This window comes from Monopterus albus, unplaced genomic scaffold (assembly GCF_001952655.1).
Source record: "Monopterus albus unplaced genomic scaffold, M_albus_1.0 scaffold125.1, whole genome shotgun sequence".
Lineage (NCBI taxonomy): Eukaryota > Metazoa > Chordata > Actinopteri > Synbranchiformes > Synbranchidae > Monopterus > Monopterus albus.
In genome coordinates this window covers 633,359-647,112 of record NW_018128005.1, presented here as the reverse complement: position 1 = coordinate 647,112, position 13,754 = coordinate 633,359, and the positions used below count along the sequence as shown (strand labels likewise).

The following is a 13,754-nucleotide window of genomic DNA, read 5'->3' as shown; positions in this document are numbered from 1 at the left end:
CTGACACACACTTGTGCAGTACACACTCACGCACACACACATGGTCACATACAGCAGCAGTGTCGCCTGCTAAGTGTTGATTAGTCTCATGGAAAACAGGTAATTTCAGCTAAATGGCTAAATATAGCCCTAAGTGTGATTAGCACTGATAGCATGTGATGTATGGTGCTCATTAGTGTGATCGCTTACAACCCCCTCAGCCCCACCAGCTCACCCACACACACATGCACAGTGCTTTGATAGCCATTCATTTAAAGGAAAAGTCCTCTGTTTTCAACCTTATCTCAATGTCTTTAATGGTAGGAGTGATGAATAGTACAAGATGGAAAGTGTGTCAGTGCTTTCTCCATCAAATCACTGAGCTTTTATAAAAATACAGTATGTTGGTTTTACTTTTAGTTAGGCTGCTTAGAGGTACGGTGGTTAAAAAACAAATTTAAAATGTAGAAGGGCAGTTAAAAGGCTTTCAAATTGGACACCCTAATCCCAGCTGACATTGGGTGAGAGGCGGGGTCCACCTTGGATAGGTCGCCAGTCCATCACAGGGCTGACATGTAAACAAACAATCACACACACTCACTCCTACGGGCAATTTAGAGTCATCAAACAACCTAAACTGTGGGAGGAAGCCGGAGTACCCAGAGGGAACCCGCACAGGCACAAGGAGAACATGCACACTCCGCACAGAAAGGCTCTGGGTTGGCTGGGGTTCGAACTCGGAACCTTATTCTTGTGAGACGACAGCACTAACCACTGTTCCCATTAATGTAATTATTGATGCATTATTGTGTACATCACATTTAATGCTGCAGCTAGTAATGGGGGAGATAGTTTTAACTTTTGTTCTTATAATATGAAGTACTGATGGGTAGCTTATGAATTTACCACCTGAGATCAGTAAAGTCTTATGATTAAGCTGTATTGTCTTTATCAAATTCTGAAAATGGAGTTGAGTAAAAAGTACAATATTTATCTCTAAAATATAGTTATGTTGAAGTATCAAGTAACACAAAAAAATACTCGAGTAAAGTACAGATGCCTCAGAATTTTACTTAAGCACAGTACTTGAGTAAATGTACTTAGTTACTTCCAGCCACTGCTACCGACCAATGCCAGGCAGTGACACCTGCAGACAGTTCACAAACTGAGCAGTGAGAAGATTTCTGCTTCCAATATCCCTGTAATTATTAAATAAAATTGCATGTGCCAACTTAAAATTTCGGCTTATTTGGAAATAATTTATCCTTGAGAAAATAGCAAATTACAGTGGCTCTGCTGATGAATCTATTCTGTCATACCACAGTCTGCCTTTCCCTAAGAAATACACAACCAATTCATCAGTTACAGTTCAAAGCTGAATGAACTGCTCTTTTCCTGCTACTGTTTTATTTTTTGACCTGGCACCAGCAGGTTAGTTGTCTGTGCTGGCAGCTGGAGTGACAGAGACTGATCCCCAGGTAGTTCAGCTCTGCAGCCTCCTCGACCAAAACAGCCTTGCTGCCTGAAACGGGTTTGTTCTGTTGGAAAAGCATCCAGCAGCGGAGGCCAGTGTGGAGCTTTGATACCAAATCAACAGATTCCCAGGACACAGAGAGGATGCCCACCGGATTTCAGTCAGTTTATAATAAACAGAATTCATTTTCTGTCACTATTCAGGAACTAGTAGCTAAAGATGTTTCTGCAATCTGATATTTATACCAAACACTAGAGTTGCTATGCTATTACCACATAGTAGCTAAAGATGTTTCTGCAATCTGTTGTTTATTCCAAACGCTAGAGTTGCTATGCTATTACCACGGTTTATATAGAGGCTAATGTACATGTAACAGCTATTTATCAGAACTAATATGGGCAGTTTATTGCTTCAGCTGACCCTTCCCAGTGCTACATAAGTATGTGATATATTTGCACTTTTATTAGGGCATGTACTGTATAATAGCAAGCCGAGTTATTGAACAACTGCACCAGCAGGGATGTACTGTGTTTATCAGCCAATATTGTTGATTAGAATAAATGTACTACCTAAACATCCATAAATCTACAGGACCAACATTGCCAATTTCAGCTCAAGCTTGCTTATGAGAAGGTACACAGGACTCACTTCTCATGTCACTTTATTACATACTGTAACTTGTATTATTAGTATTTAAGCCAAAAAAAATAATGTTAGGTTTGTCAAAACATTTCCTTGGCACGTCTGTTAGTTTGGCCCAAGCTCTTGGTGAAAGCTGATTTGAATGATGCTTTGTTTAACTTGCCCACAATAACTTCAGTGCAATTATTTTTAGTTGGGGCAACCTCAGAGGGGAATTAACCTGCGCCTATAGCAGTTTTAGCACCATGTTGTTTTAGCACCAGTCAAATCAGAAGGCAGTCTCCTCCTACAGAGAGGTTCCAGAAATGGGTTCACAGTGTAATATCAGGTGTTAGGCAATAGTGTGTTTCTGTGTTGCATGAGAGTGTTGCAGTCTTTTTTGTGTTGTACTCACATCTCTCAGCTTTCACCAGTTGGAATTAAGCACACTTTTTGCCCAGCTGAAAGACTGTCACCAGTCCTCAGCTGTGTTACTCCAGTACTGAGAATGGCCACTTGAGCCTTAAGTTAACGAGCACATGAGGCTAATTTGAGAACAGCACTTGTCAAATTTCACAATAGAGGCTGAGGCAAAAACAGGAAAAAAAAAAAAAGAGAAGGAAATTTCAGGTTTAATTCCAACCTCTGCCTGGAACAAAACTCCTCAGTGGGAGCCACTAATGTAATCATACTGCTGTTGTCCTGCATTATTACTGAAGGTGGATCTTGTGACAGGTTAGTGTATTGAAACAAATGTTTCATGTCTCCAAATATTCTATGCCACTCCTAACTGTTCGTGTCTATGTGTTAATGATGAAGCCAGAGCCACCAAATGATTAACTTAGCGTAGTATTAAGACTGAAAGCAGGGGGCACAGCTAGACTGGCTCTGTCCAAAGGTAACAAATTCCCACCTGCCAGCATCTTTGAAGCTCACTATAACCGATGCTGATTTGATTTTCTTTCTACCTTTGGCCAGAGCTAGGCTAACTGTTCCCCTCTTACCAATCGGTATTCTGAGCTAGCTAATTGCTCAGAGTGTCTAGCCTCATTTTAATGCTGTATTTCCACTATCAGAACCCAAGGGATGGTATAGCCTGAACGTCCCTTAACACATCAAGCATAGCCACTGGGTTTACACAGACTGTCCGGCTTTGTGTTTCCACTGTGTTTTCTCTCTGTCGTTCTCTGTTTAGAGGAGAGAGGGGCTGCTCCTCTGTCACACACTCAGTCAGCTGTGTGTTTGCACTCGGTGCTTGTAATGCTAATGTGTGAAGATGCAGACATTTAACCAATCACCGGCGACTGCTCTACGCGCCCTGAACCCCCCGCCCCCAGGTTCCTGGTATGTGATTTTAGCACTACCTCTTGAGGGGTGCCAAATTTTAGGTCCAACAGAATGCAGCTCCGAATCGGGTTGAGTGTAGTGGAAACGAACGCTGAACCTGTGATGAGCGTTACTTGCCTTGACATGTTTCGGTAGGTTCCTGTAATGGAAAACCCCCTTACTGTACAGACATGAGTGGTATTAAGCTCCTCTTCTAACTCTGGGCACAAAAGAGAATAAGCACACCTTGCAAATGTTGAACTATGTCGTTAATTTGAATTATTTAGTTTACTGAACTTAAGCTGAAAAATACAATATAAAATGAATTTGAAAATGTGTATGTATGAAAAAAGTTAAGATACTGGAAAACAAAGCTGCAAACACTTTTTTTTTTTAAGCAGGGCATTCTTTTCTTCTGCTCATAACATGGCCTTAACTGTTTCCCCCAGGCGTCGAGCCAGAGTTCAGTAGAATTACACCAGTAAAAGTTCCAGTAAAAAGTGGTGCAACAAGAGCAACATCTTTCAGGGAGTAATAGTCACCACTCAGCACCCCTCTCATTTTGGGGAGCGAGTCACCTGCAGTGCCTCACTCTCTTGTTCCCTGTTCCATCTGATTACTGTTTTCGTTTAGTCCATTTGGCCTCGACCCAAACAGCCCTGTACTTTCCCCCACATGTTTTCTGTTGTGCAGATTAAACCGAAATGGATAGTAGGTCATTATACTGAGTGGAACTGTTCCATGCCCATTTGGATTGTCCTCAACTTGATTACAATGTAATCCTAAATCTGTGTTTGCTTGGACATAATTGTTGTGTATTTTGTGTCAGTTTCTGTTTTGAGGAATAATCTGAGTGAATAAAAGGTGTTTTTGTAATGCAGGGTTGAGTTTGTTGAATGTTTGGCAATGTGTGTCCAGGTGTGCTCACACCTGGGAAATGTCATGTTTCCTCAGTTTGATAGGCCTCCTCCTTCCATGAGTGTGTGTTTGTCGAAAGTCAATGAGGTCAAGGTCGCATTGTGTTGCATTTGTGTTTGCTCACTCTGTAACAGTCTCGATGGGAGTTTGAAGTTGCACCAGCCTCGTCTAATCTTAGCCAGATCTGTCACACATCCAAACGCCCACAGACCTTTTCTGCTCAGAGAAACACTTTTCCTAAGGCCCCATGAAATAGTATATGAACACATGAGTCAAAACACATTTGAAAGTCTTCTAAAGTATTGGAGACGAGTCAAAACAAGTTTTTGTGTGCTTGGGAGCATTTAAAGTTGGAAGACGGGTCACCAAAAGATGGTGATGTTAAGTTGGACTCACCTTTGTCAGCTTATTTAATAATATGCCAGTCATACTGACAAAATGCGATGTTTTTCGTGGGTAATTGCAGGAAAATGACTTGGTGCTTGACATCCTGTTGCCGTTTTTCCCCCAAACTGCATTATAATGAATCATTTCAGAATGATCTTTTGCAAACACAGTTTCTTTATTTTCGTTGTCAAATTTGGTTATATTTTCCAGCAACATGAAAAAAAAAAATCCACATCATGTCTGAGTTTTTCTGACTCTGTGTGTGGGTTAGAATGGGGTTTGGTGACTGTGAGGGAACAAAGTCGCACAATAACTTTAGAACCCAGTGCACACACTGTTCTTTAGTTTCATTGGGTGCCAGAAATTGGACAGGATGCATCTAAATATGTGATAGATGAGGACGGAAATTGTACAAAACTTGACTCAGTTCTGATTCTATCAGGATTTCTAGTTTTAGATATGCGGACACGTCCCATTGTGCGCAACTTCACACTCAGTGTTCTAGTTCAACTCTAAGGTGTTGGTTGGTGGTTGTGGTCCTGACTCTGTGCAGGCCAGTCATGTTCTTGGAAAAAGCCCTTCATTATGGATCTTTAGTAGCAGAGTTTTCCCTAAGAATTTGTGTAGCAGAAGTGGTAGCACCCTGAGCTGGCACTGACCAGTGCAGCCAGTAGCCTCCAACTGAAATAAAACATTTTCTGTATTTTCAGACATTGCAGTGTGCTTTGATTTAGCACTGTGAAATGAATCTGTCTGCAAACATATTGTCATGTTGTGATTTGAAGTTAGGCCACCAGCCGTCTTTTAACATTTACTAGACACACACTATATTCCTCACATGAACAATGTGGTATGTTGACCCAAGAGTATCACTGGTCACTTCTTGTCTGCACCCTGTGATTTTTGGCTCTGACGGTCTAATGCTGGGGTTTGATGACTGTCGCTTTTGGGAAAAGGCCTGCCGCAACCTCACACTTTCTCCACAGTTCCTGAGGCGAGTAACAGAAGGAAAAATATTCTAGGCTGCAGTTTCTTGACCTAACAGGAGAGTCAGCATGAGATGACTTGGATTATACAGCTGTGTAGGCAAAAGAAAAGTGGTTATGTCCCTTGTTTTGCTGACCGCTTTGCTTTTGCCCTCTTATTTCTCGGTATGGACCTGGTTTACTTAAAGCCAGGTCTGGAGGAGTTGGGTTTCTCCAGTCAGGATCAGTTTATATATATATATTTTTTTGCAGTGTGTAATACAAGAAAAGGGATTTGTCTTGGTGACAACACTGCAAAGCACTGAGTTAACAGACTTTTTTATGTCTGGGATAATATCAGCCTTTTGTTATTACTTTCAGTATTTTATTTTCCAGTTTTAACTTCCAATAAAACTTCGGTCAGTCATGGAATGTCTGCCTGGCTTTTACCTAATCTATGTAATGAGGTAGTACTGAGATACTAGTACCACTCCAGTGTGTTGAGTTGGCATACTTAAATGCAGGCTTTGTCATTTCTGAGCATTTGTGGCTCCAGTTCCTCTTGTCTTGTCATTTCCACTTTGTTGGACAAGCTAATTTCTCCCTCTGCTCAGTATTCAGTCCTGCCCTCTCTCATTTTGTCTTGTATTATTGATACACACGGTTTAGATTCAATAAATCATATGATAGAACACAAACAGTGCACAACATGGGACCTGACATGAGGGAAAGTGCAGTCTGTTGATATAATACAATTCTGTGTGAAATAGTAATGAGTTGACATTATTTTATGTGAGGAGGGTATAAATCAAACAGTTGTTAGATAGATGTAGCAGCTTGGAAAGATTTATGCTTGGAAGTTGGAGGCAAGTGTAGTTTTTGGACGGCCATAACATGTAAGCCTCAGGATTTCTGATGAAATAAGACTGGGCGATTGCTGATGTGGTGCAAGCAACGACTGTGTCTTGCTGAATTCAACACAAACCCATAAGGATTAATTCCCCTTTGAGAGACCTCCAACTCCCTCTGGCTCGGCCATATTGTTCTAGCCACAGTTACGATGATGATTTATGAGCTGCAAGCCACCGCTGAAAAGTGGACTGACTCACACTTTCCATTGCAATTTACTTTTCAGTTATTGTTACTTTCTTTTTTTGACTTCGGTTCAGAGGGACGTCTGTGTACAAGTGGATTAAAGCTGATAAAAAGTGAGAGAAGAGCTTTGAACACTTGTAGAGACACATGCACTAGACGCATGTTAGTTTTCATTAGTAGAGACTTCACGTTGACTTACGTTCATTTCCTGGAGACCTATCTTAACCTCACCCTAACTTTACCTTACCCTAACCTTAAGCCTAGTTGTCGCTCCATTGGCGGCTGTGGCTCAGGAGGTAGAGCAGTCGTCCCCCAACTGGAGAGTTGGCGGTTCGATTCCCCTTCCTCACAGTCCACCTTTCAAAGTGTCGTTAGGCAAGACACTGAACCCCAAGTTGCTCGTCATCTTTCGATCTGTGTGTGAGTTGGTTTATAATGTAAATTGGGTAGAAAGTGAATTTTCTACAGGAGATTAATAAAGTATTAGGATTACACTGTTATTTTTTTGTATTAATCTGGTTTTGAAAAGCAACTAAAGTTATAAAATGAATATAATAGAGTAAATAATATTTGCCTCTAACATAGTGGAGTTGAAGTATGAAGCGGCACAAAATGACAATACTCGAGTCAGTGAGTAATCGTGTTAAATGATCGTGATTGGCCAAAATAATGGTGGTTGTGATTTTTGCCATAATCGCTCGGCCCTGTTGTAAAGTATTACAGGATTTTGGTTTAGTTAATTGATATAACATCCCCAAAGTAAAAAAAAAAAAAAAAAATTCAATAAGTTAGCCCTTTTCCTGAAGTGTAAAATGTTAAGTTAAAAGTCAAAAGCAAGAAGGTTTCAGTATATTCCTTCTGTGCGATCTAAGCCTTCAGGCTGTTATTCACACAGTTTCACACAGTAATCAACACCCGCTTCTCTGTGTTCACGTCCTCTGGTTTCCTGAGGGACGCCCAGGCCTGCTGATTGGTTGTCACCCTTTTCTGAGAATGTGTGTGAGATGACGAGTGGCAGCAGTTCTCCTGTGGCCGGGTCGGGACTTGTCAACAAAGCTCAGCAACTAGCTTTGACTTTGGGCTGTTTCATAGCTCACAGATCCACAGTTCACTCAACAAAACATTCAACAGAAACAGCGAGGGTGCGGTGGGAGCAGCTGTCAGTCAGAGCTGCGCCCTCTGATGTTTCTACTCAAACATATTCACTTACATTGATCAGACAAAGGAAACACAGACTAAAACTCATGCTTTTTGTTTACTTGTCATTTCTGTTGGGCCAAAGCTTTTTTTTAACAGAAAGGAAAAGAAATAAAGACAGTTGGAAATCAAAGCAATGAGCACCAAGGCCATTTCTGTCCTACAGTTTCTTTTTTGTCTCCAGCATGACTCTATTTGTTTGTGTTAGCTTGACACCCATTGTCTTTACTTAAAATTCAAAGAATCTGACATTTCTGAAAAATATCTTTCAGCAATTAGATGAAGCCGCGCAGAACATTTGTCTCTTATCAACATTCCTCCTGACCAACAGTTTTTAGTTACAAATTCCTCATTGCAGTGTGCCCGTCTACACACATTGTGCTCAAATGATCTCATATACTTTAGTAAAAAACAATTTAATGCAGATGATTTCAGCAACTGTGACTGGGTTGAAGTAATTGGACGATATGAAACTTTTTTCCCCCGTGGGTAAACACAGCTTCTGGAAGAATGAGAGTTGAGTGTTTATACAAACATAATCTTCTGATAATTGCAACTTTATGACGTTTTAAGAGAAAAATAACAATGGAACTATGCAAATGCTATTAAGGAGGTGTCCACATTTGGATTAGCAGGAGATGCATGTGCTGTACAACGTGTAATATTAGATATCCTAGGAGTTTTATTGGACTTGGTGCTGTTGGTTTTAACAACCACATCCTACCTACTGTGTGTTGATGATTATCAATGATTAGTTCTACTTTTCAGATCAGGATTCGGAGGCCTGAACACAGTTGTGACTGAGCTGAACTAATTATCATGTAATAACATCCACATGTGCTGTAGAAGCCCATGTGGTTGTGAGTTCTTCTTCTATGGTGTCCTCAGGGAGCAGCCCGGGAGACAGTGAGTGTTTGCTGACTCAGCTATTCTGGCTGAACGGAGCTTTAATAAGGGACGAGTGGAGGACGCTGACAGTTACAGACAGGAAGTTTTACATAGACGTGCATATAAAATGCACAGTCGCAGAGACACAACCTGTCTTACTGCCCTCTTCCATGTGTCTCACACCCATGCGCACACCCACTTTGCTTCTCATCTGTTTTACTTAAACCTCCTTCTTAAGCCTTTCCTCCTCTTCTACTTCCTTCCTCTTCTCCATTCATTCCTTCATGCACTCTCCCTATGCGTCTCTCAATACAAACACACACTTTCACGCTCCAACTAGAACCATCACATCTGCCCTCTGACCTTTATTACCCTTATTACTGTGTGTACACATTAGCCCCAGGCTGCAGTGAGCTCTAATTTGAAATAAATGTGTGCACATTTATGTAAAGAGGCTAATGGGAAAAATGACTCTTGAGGTCCGTAAATGTATGTAAGTGTTTGGGTGCGTGTGTGTGCTCTCGAGAGCCTGTTCCTTTCACCAGGGAGTCTGCCCAGTGTGATATAAAGCTCCACAGCTCTCAGACTAAATGTGGCTGAAATGAAGGCTTAATGTGCTGGAAAACTAGTAGCTGGATTTGAATGGGGTGTGTGTGTGTGTGTGTGTGTGTGTGTGTGTTTTAATGGATTGTGTGGATGTCTCTCTCTCTCTCTCTAGATGTAATTGTATGTGTGAATGCATCTCTTTATATTTGGGCATATTTCTGTGGATATGTGGTGTGTGTGTTTATGAAGTATGAGAGTGAATGGTCTCCAAATGTGTTTGCATTTAGCTCTTTTTATCTTTATTTTATCTCATACCTGCTCAAGAGGCTGTTTAGAACATGCAGACAATGTCTGTGCGGTGGTTCTCTCTCTTATACATGTAAAAATATATTTGCAGTATGTTAAAAACACGCCTTTCAAAGCAGGATTTGGTCTCACATCCTGTAGTTTTATGAGTTCTAATCCTGCTAATTGATTCTTCTGAGTCTGTAGGTAATGCAGTAACCGTGTGCTAAGCATTATAATTAATTTAACATTCAGTGAGTAGGATCATTGCAGCAATAGAAGCACAATGCGTCCAGCATATTGATCAATCTCATGAATTTTTGAATTTGAAGTAGTTAGTAGAGGGGTTGAATGTGCTACTGTTTGCTGACTGAGGTGTAATGTGTAACTGAGGAGGTCCCAGGCTGTGCGTTCTCTGTAGAGCACTGCACTGGTCTAGTATTGCACCTGAAAAAAGGTAGGGGACTCACAAGAGTCAGATGCAAAATGAAACAAAGCTTTCTGTGGACTGTAAAGGAGGCATCAAAAAGATATTTCTCCAAGTGGTGCTGTATATCATGCCATGAGGTGTTTGGTCAAGTTGTCTTTAAAGTTCAGGTTTTTTTTTTGGTCGGGATCATGTAGACACACCCAGATGAACTGGTGTGTTACTTTGAAGATGTTTGTGCTGTTGAACATCCGTGCAGGTTTTTAATGTGGCTGAGATGTTGCGGTGTGGGAGGGGACCTTTGAGCAGGGGCATTATCACACTCCTGCCTTTACATGAGATCTCACCATGAAGGGACTGTTGGATCACATCCTCTAAATTGGCAAATGTTGGCTGGATTTCTCATTTTCTCCTCAGCTAACTGAGACCAGCTGAACACACATGTGGACCTGCTGGGAGCCGTGGAGAGGCGGCATGGATCTCATTTTTAATCTAATAAAGGCACTCAGTAGAGGCTGGGATTAATTATATCTGAGGGAGAAGAACAAAATGTGGAGGGATATTGAGGAAGCATTTTGAATGAACAGAGAATGTGATTGGTTGTAATGAGCACCTCATTGTAATAAATCATCCCCGTATTCGTTTGGAACATGTGGTCCCCATGCATTTTTTTTTAAATCTCTGTGCCAATGTCAGAAAACTGCCTCTTTCATTTATTGTTCTCCATATGATTGCAGTAATGATTTTGGGTGGGGTGGCCAGGCTGGGGCACAGACTCAGAGGGATGGCACGTCTGAAATGCATGTAAAAAGTAAACCCGTAGCTCTATGAAAGAATAAACCATGCATTATTAAGAATCACATTGTTTCGTGTTTATGTAAAAATGAGACACAAATTCTTGGGGGACCCAATGTGGTCTGTTTAACAAGATGACTCTAATCTTAAAGTCTCAATCTTAAAGTTCCTTTTCTAAGGTTTTTAGAATCATCATCTGTTGCTAGGTAATGTCTAAACTGATCAGTAATGAGTGTGCCTTTTTTTTTTTTTTTGCTTTTGACCTGATTCCCCACAAATCATGTAGATGTCTATGGAGAATTTATTCTCTTGCACAAAGTCTCAAATGCAGAGGAAAACCTCTCACATTTATGTGTTGAAAAGATCTTCCCCATATCACTTGTTTATAAAAACACTTGTCTGGGAGAAAAGAGTATGTAACACAAAGCCAACATGCTGCTTAACCTATTGGGGGTTTATACAACAACCTCTCAGAGAAAAACAAGTATTTTCTCCACAAATCAAATGTACCTGCTGGTATTTTCTTCTTCTACACCTCTGTTCCTTTCCTGTTTAAATCTGTTCAGGGTATTTATGCTCCCTTATTTGTTGCAGTTTTTCTCATATCTAATCCACTTTCTTCTCATTGTTTATATTCATCTGTCTGTTTACTTTTCTTTCTTTTTCCAAGTGTAATGTTCTCCCATAATTCCAGAGTATCCCACAGTTTTCATGGTTTGGGTTATAAGTGTTTTTCTTATCCAATACAAAGTAAACCATTTTTAAATATACAACTTTGTGTGTCGCTGCTTCATCTCGGTTTGATAACTGACTTTTTGTTATATGCATTTACTCTAATGCAAAGCAACATGTCTTACCATCTTGTGCTGTCTCCTCTGTTCTTCCTTCCTCGTCCAGTTGATAGCCGTGTACGATGAACAGGAGCCGCATCATGGAGGCGATGGTACCAGTGCCAGCTCCACTGGGACTCAGAGCCCTGACCTGTTTGCTGCAGACCTCAGCGCTGGCAGCGGAGCCTCTGCCTTCCAGCCCTACCAGGCTGCCAGTGAGATTGAGGTCACACCCTCCGCCCTGCGCACCAGTAAGTCCCGACACTGAAGCTGCTCAAGGGAAAAATCTGGCATACAGGAAGCTAGGTCAAAAGCCTTGGGTGGTTTGTAGATCAATAGAGGGATCATTATCTTAAGATACAGGCAGGGATTAAAACATTTACTTGACTTATTATTAATAATGGACTCGGTTCACCTTACAGTACATTCCTCTTAAATGACCAGTGTGTTGTCTTCATCGGCATCAAAATAAGGAACTGCAGCAGTATACAGCAAACCCAACAAATTACCTTATCACAGCCCAGCGGTACCTTAGCCCTGTCCATAAATCCTGTTAATTGGACAGGAGGTCCTTTTTCAGGCACAGTTGGCTATTTGATCCCTGGCCAAAGTGGCTAATTGGTTCTATTCGCTGCCTCCTAAATCAAATGTGACGCTGAGCCCATTCACCTCTGCAGTTTTGCCAGCCAAGTCACTTCTTCTACTGTAATTACTGTGAGTTTGGATGGGAGGCTGACTCTTGTAGGTGATTTGTCAGTTGGATAAAGCAAAAAGCCTTTGTAAAGCAACCATAAGCAGAAGCAAACAAGCATGAACACACAGATACTCTTGTCGTCTCACTGTTGCTGTCTCTAAAACTTCTGGCATCCCGTCTTTCTCTGGATCTGTATTTATCAACCATTAAATTGAATGTGCTCTTACACAGATGAAGCTCAAGGAGCCTCAGAATAGAGTCATTTTAGATGAACACTGTAGCTGGTATCTGTGTCAGCAGCGGGCTCTGTCCATGCATCTTTTGTCTACATTATAAGTGCACCTTATTATAGGTTTTCACTGATGCACCCACTTCACTGGGAACAATTCTTCTCCAGTGCTTTCATTTCCATTTTGTCCAATTTTCTGTAATTTCTTCTTTTTTTATATGTTTGAAGGCTGATTCATAATAACATATTAGTGGACGTAATTTTTTTCTTATTCAACAAATGAATAATGGGGCAAAACAGGTCATATTCTTGCATCTGATTGGCTGTTATTCTTTGAGCTCACAATACATGCGATATGTGACATTGATCACTTGAGAGCTGCTCTTAAAGGCTGCACTTCAAACACCTGAAAGTGCTGATTTGAGGTGGGTGGACATGGTTTCCACTCCATTTCCACTTATGTCAACTTCAACAGCTTTTGCAGCAAGTCAACAAAATTCCACATGTACCAACAGCACACAGTACAGAATAGTAGGCACAGATTTTTACATGACTTGTAGGCACCGCGCCATCTCCGTCAGCACTGTAAAAGATTAAAAAGTTCACTACAGCATCTGTTTACAGTTGTCGGATATTCAGCTGATGGATATTCAACATCAGCACCTGCTGCCTCTGTTTTCCTCTGTTTTATTAAAGGTTATTCCTACTGTACACTTTGCTTTAAAGTGAGTCCTTCGACAAGTGTGAAAGTTTATGGTCTTATACAAAAGAACATTTTGAAATCATTAAGTACAGTTCTCATAACTTTATGGACCATGACCATATTTGTTCTCTCTCATGTATGGACCATGACCATATTTGTTCTCTCCCTGTTTCTCTGAACGCACGCACAAACGCACGCACACACACACGCACACACACACACGCATGCACTCACGCACACATTAACAGCCACTTGTACTCGCACACACTCAATGAACAAAAAAATATAATTAGCTCTAAAAATACCACACTGGTTGGAGTACGGCTTATCCACTAATGACCTGTGAACTGGCGTTGATTGACATAGCAGACCACTAAATTTCCTTTTCTTTCCCT

At 41.0% G+C, this 13,754-nt stretch overlaps 1 protein-coding gene across 1 annotated transcript in view; it reads left to right on the top strand.

The window, feature by feature from the left end:
* Positions 1-13,754, top strand: part of LOC109967086 (partitioning defective 3 homolog) — a 207,316-nt gene that overhangs the window by 56,157 nt on the left and 137,405 nt on the right. The window contains 1 exon segment of the mRNA XM_020612437.1: positions 11,801-11,984. Coding sequence (XP_020468093.1) covers positions 11,801-11,984 — 184 coding nt within the window.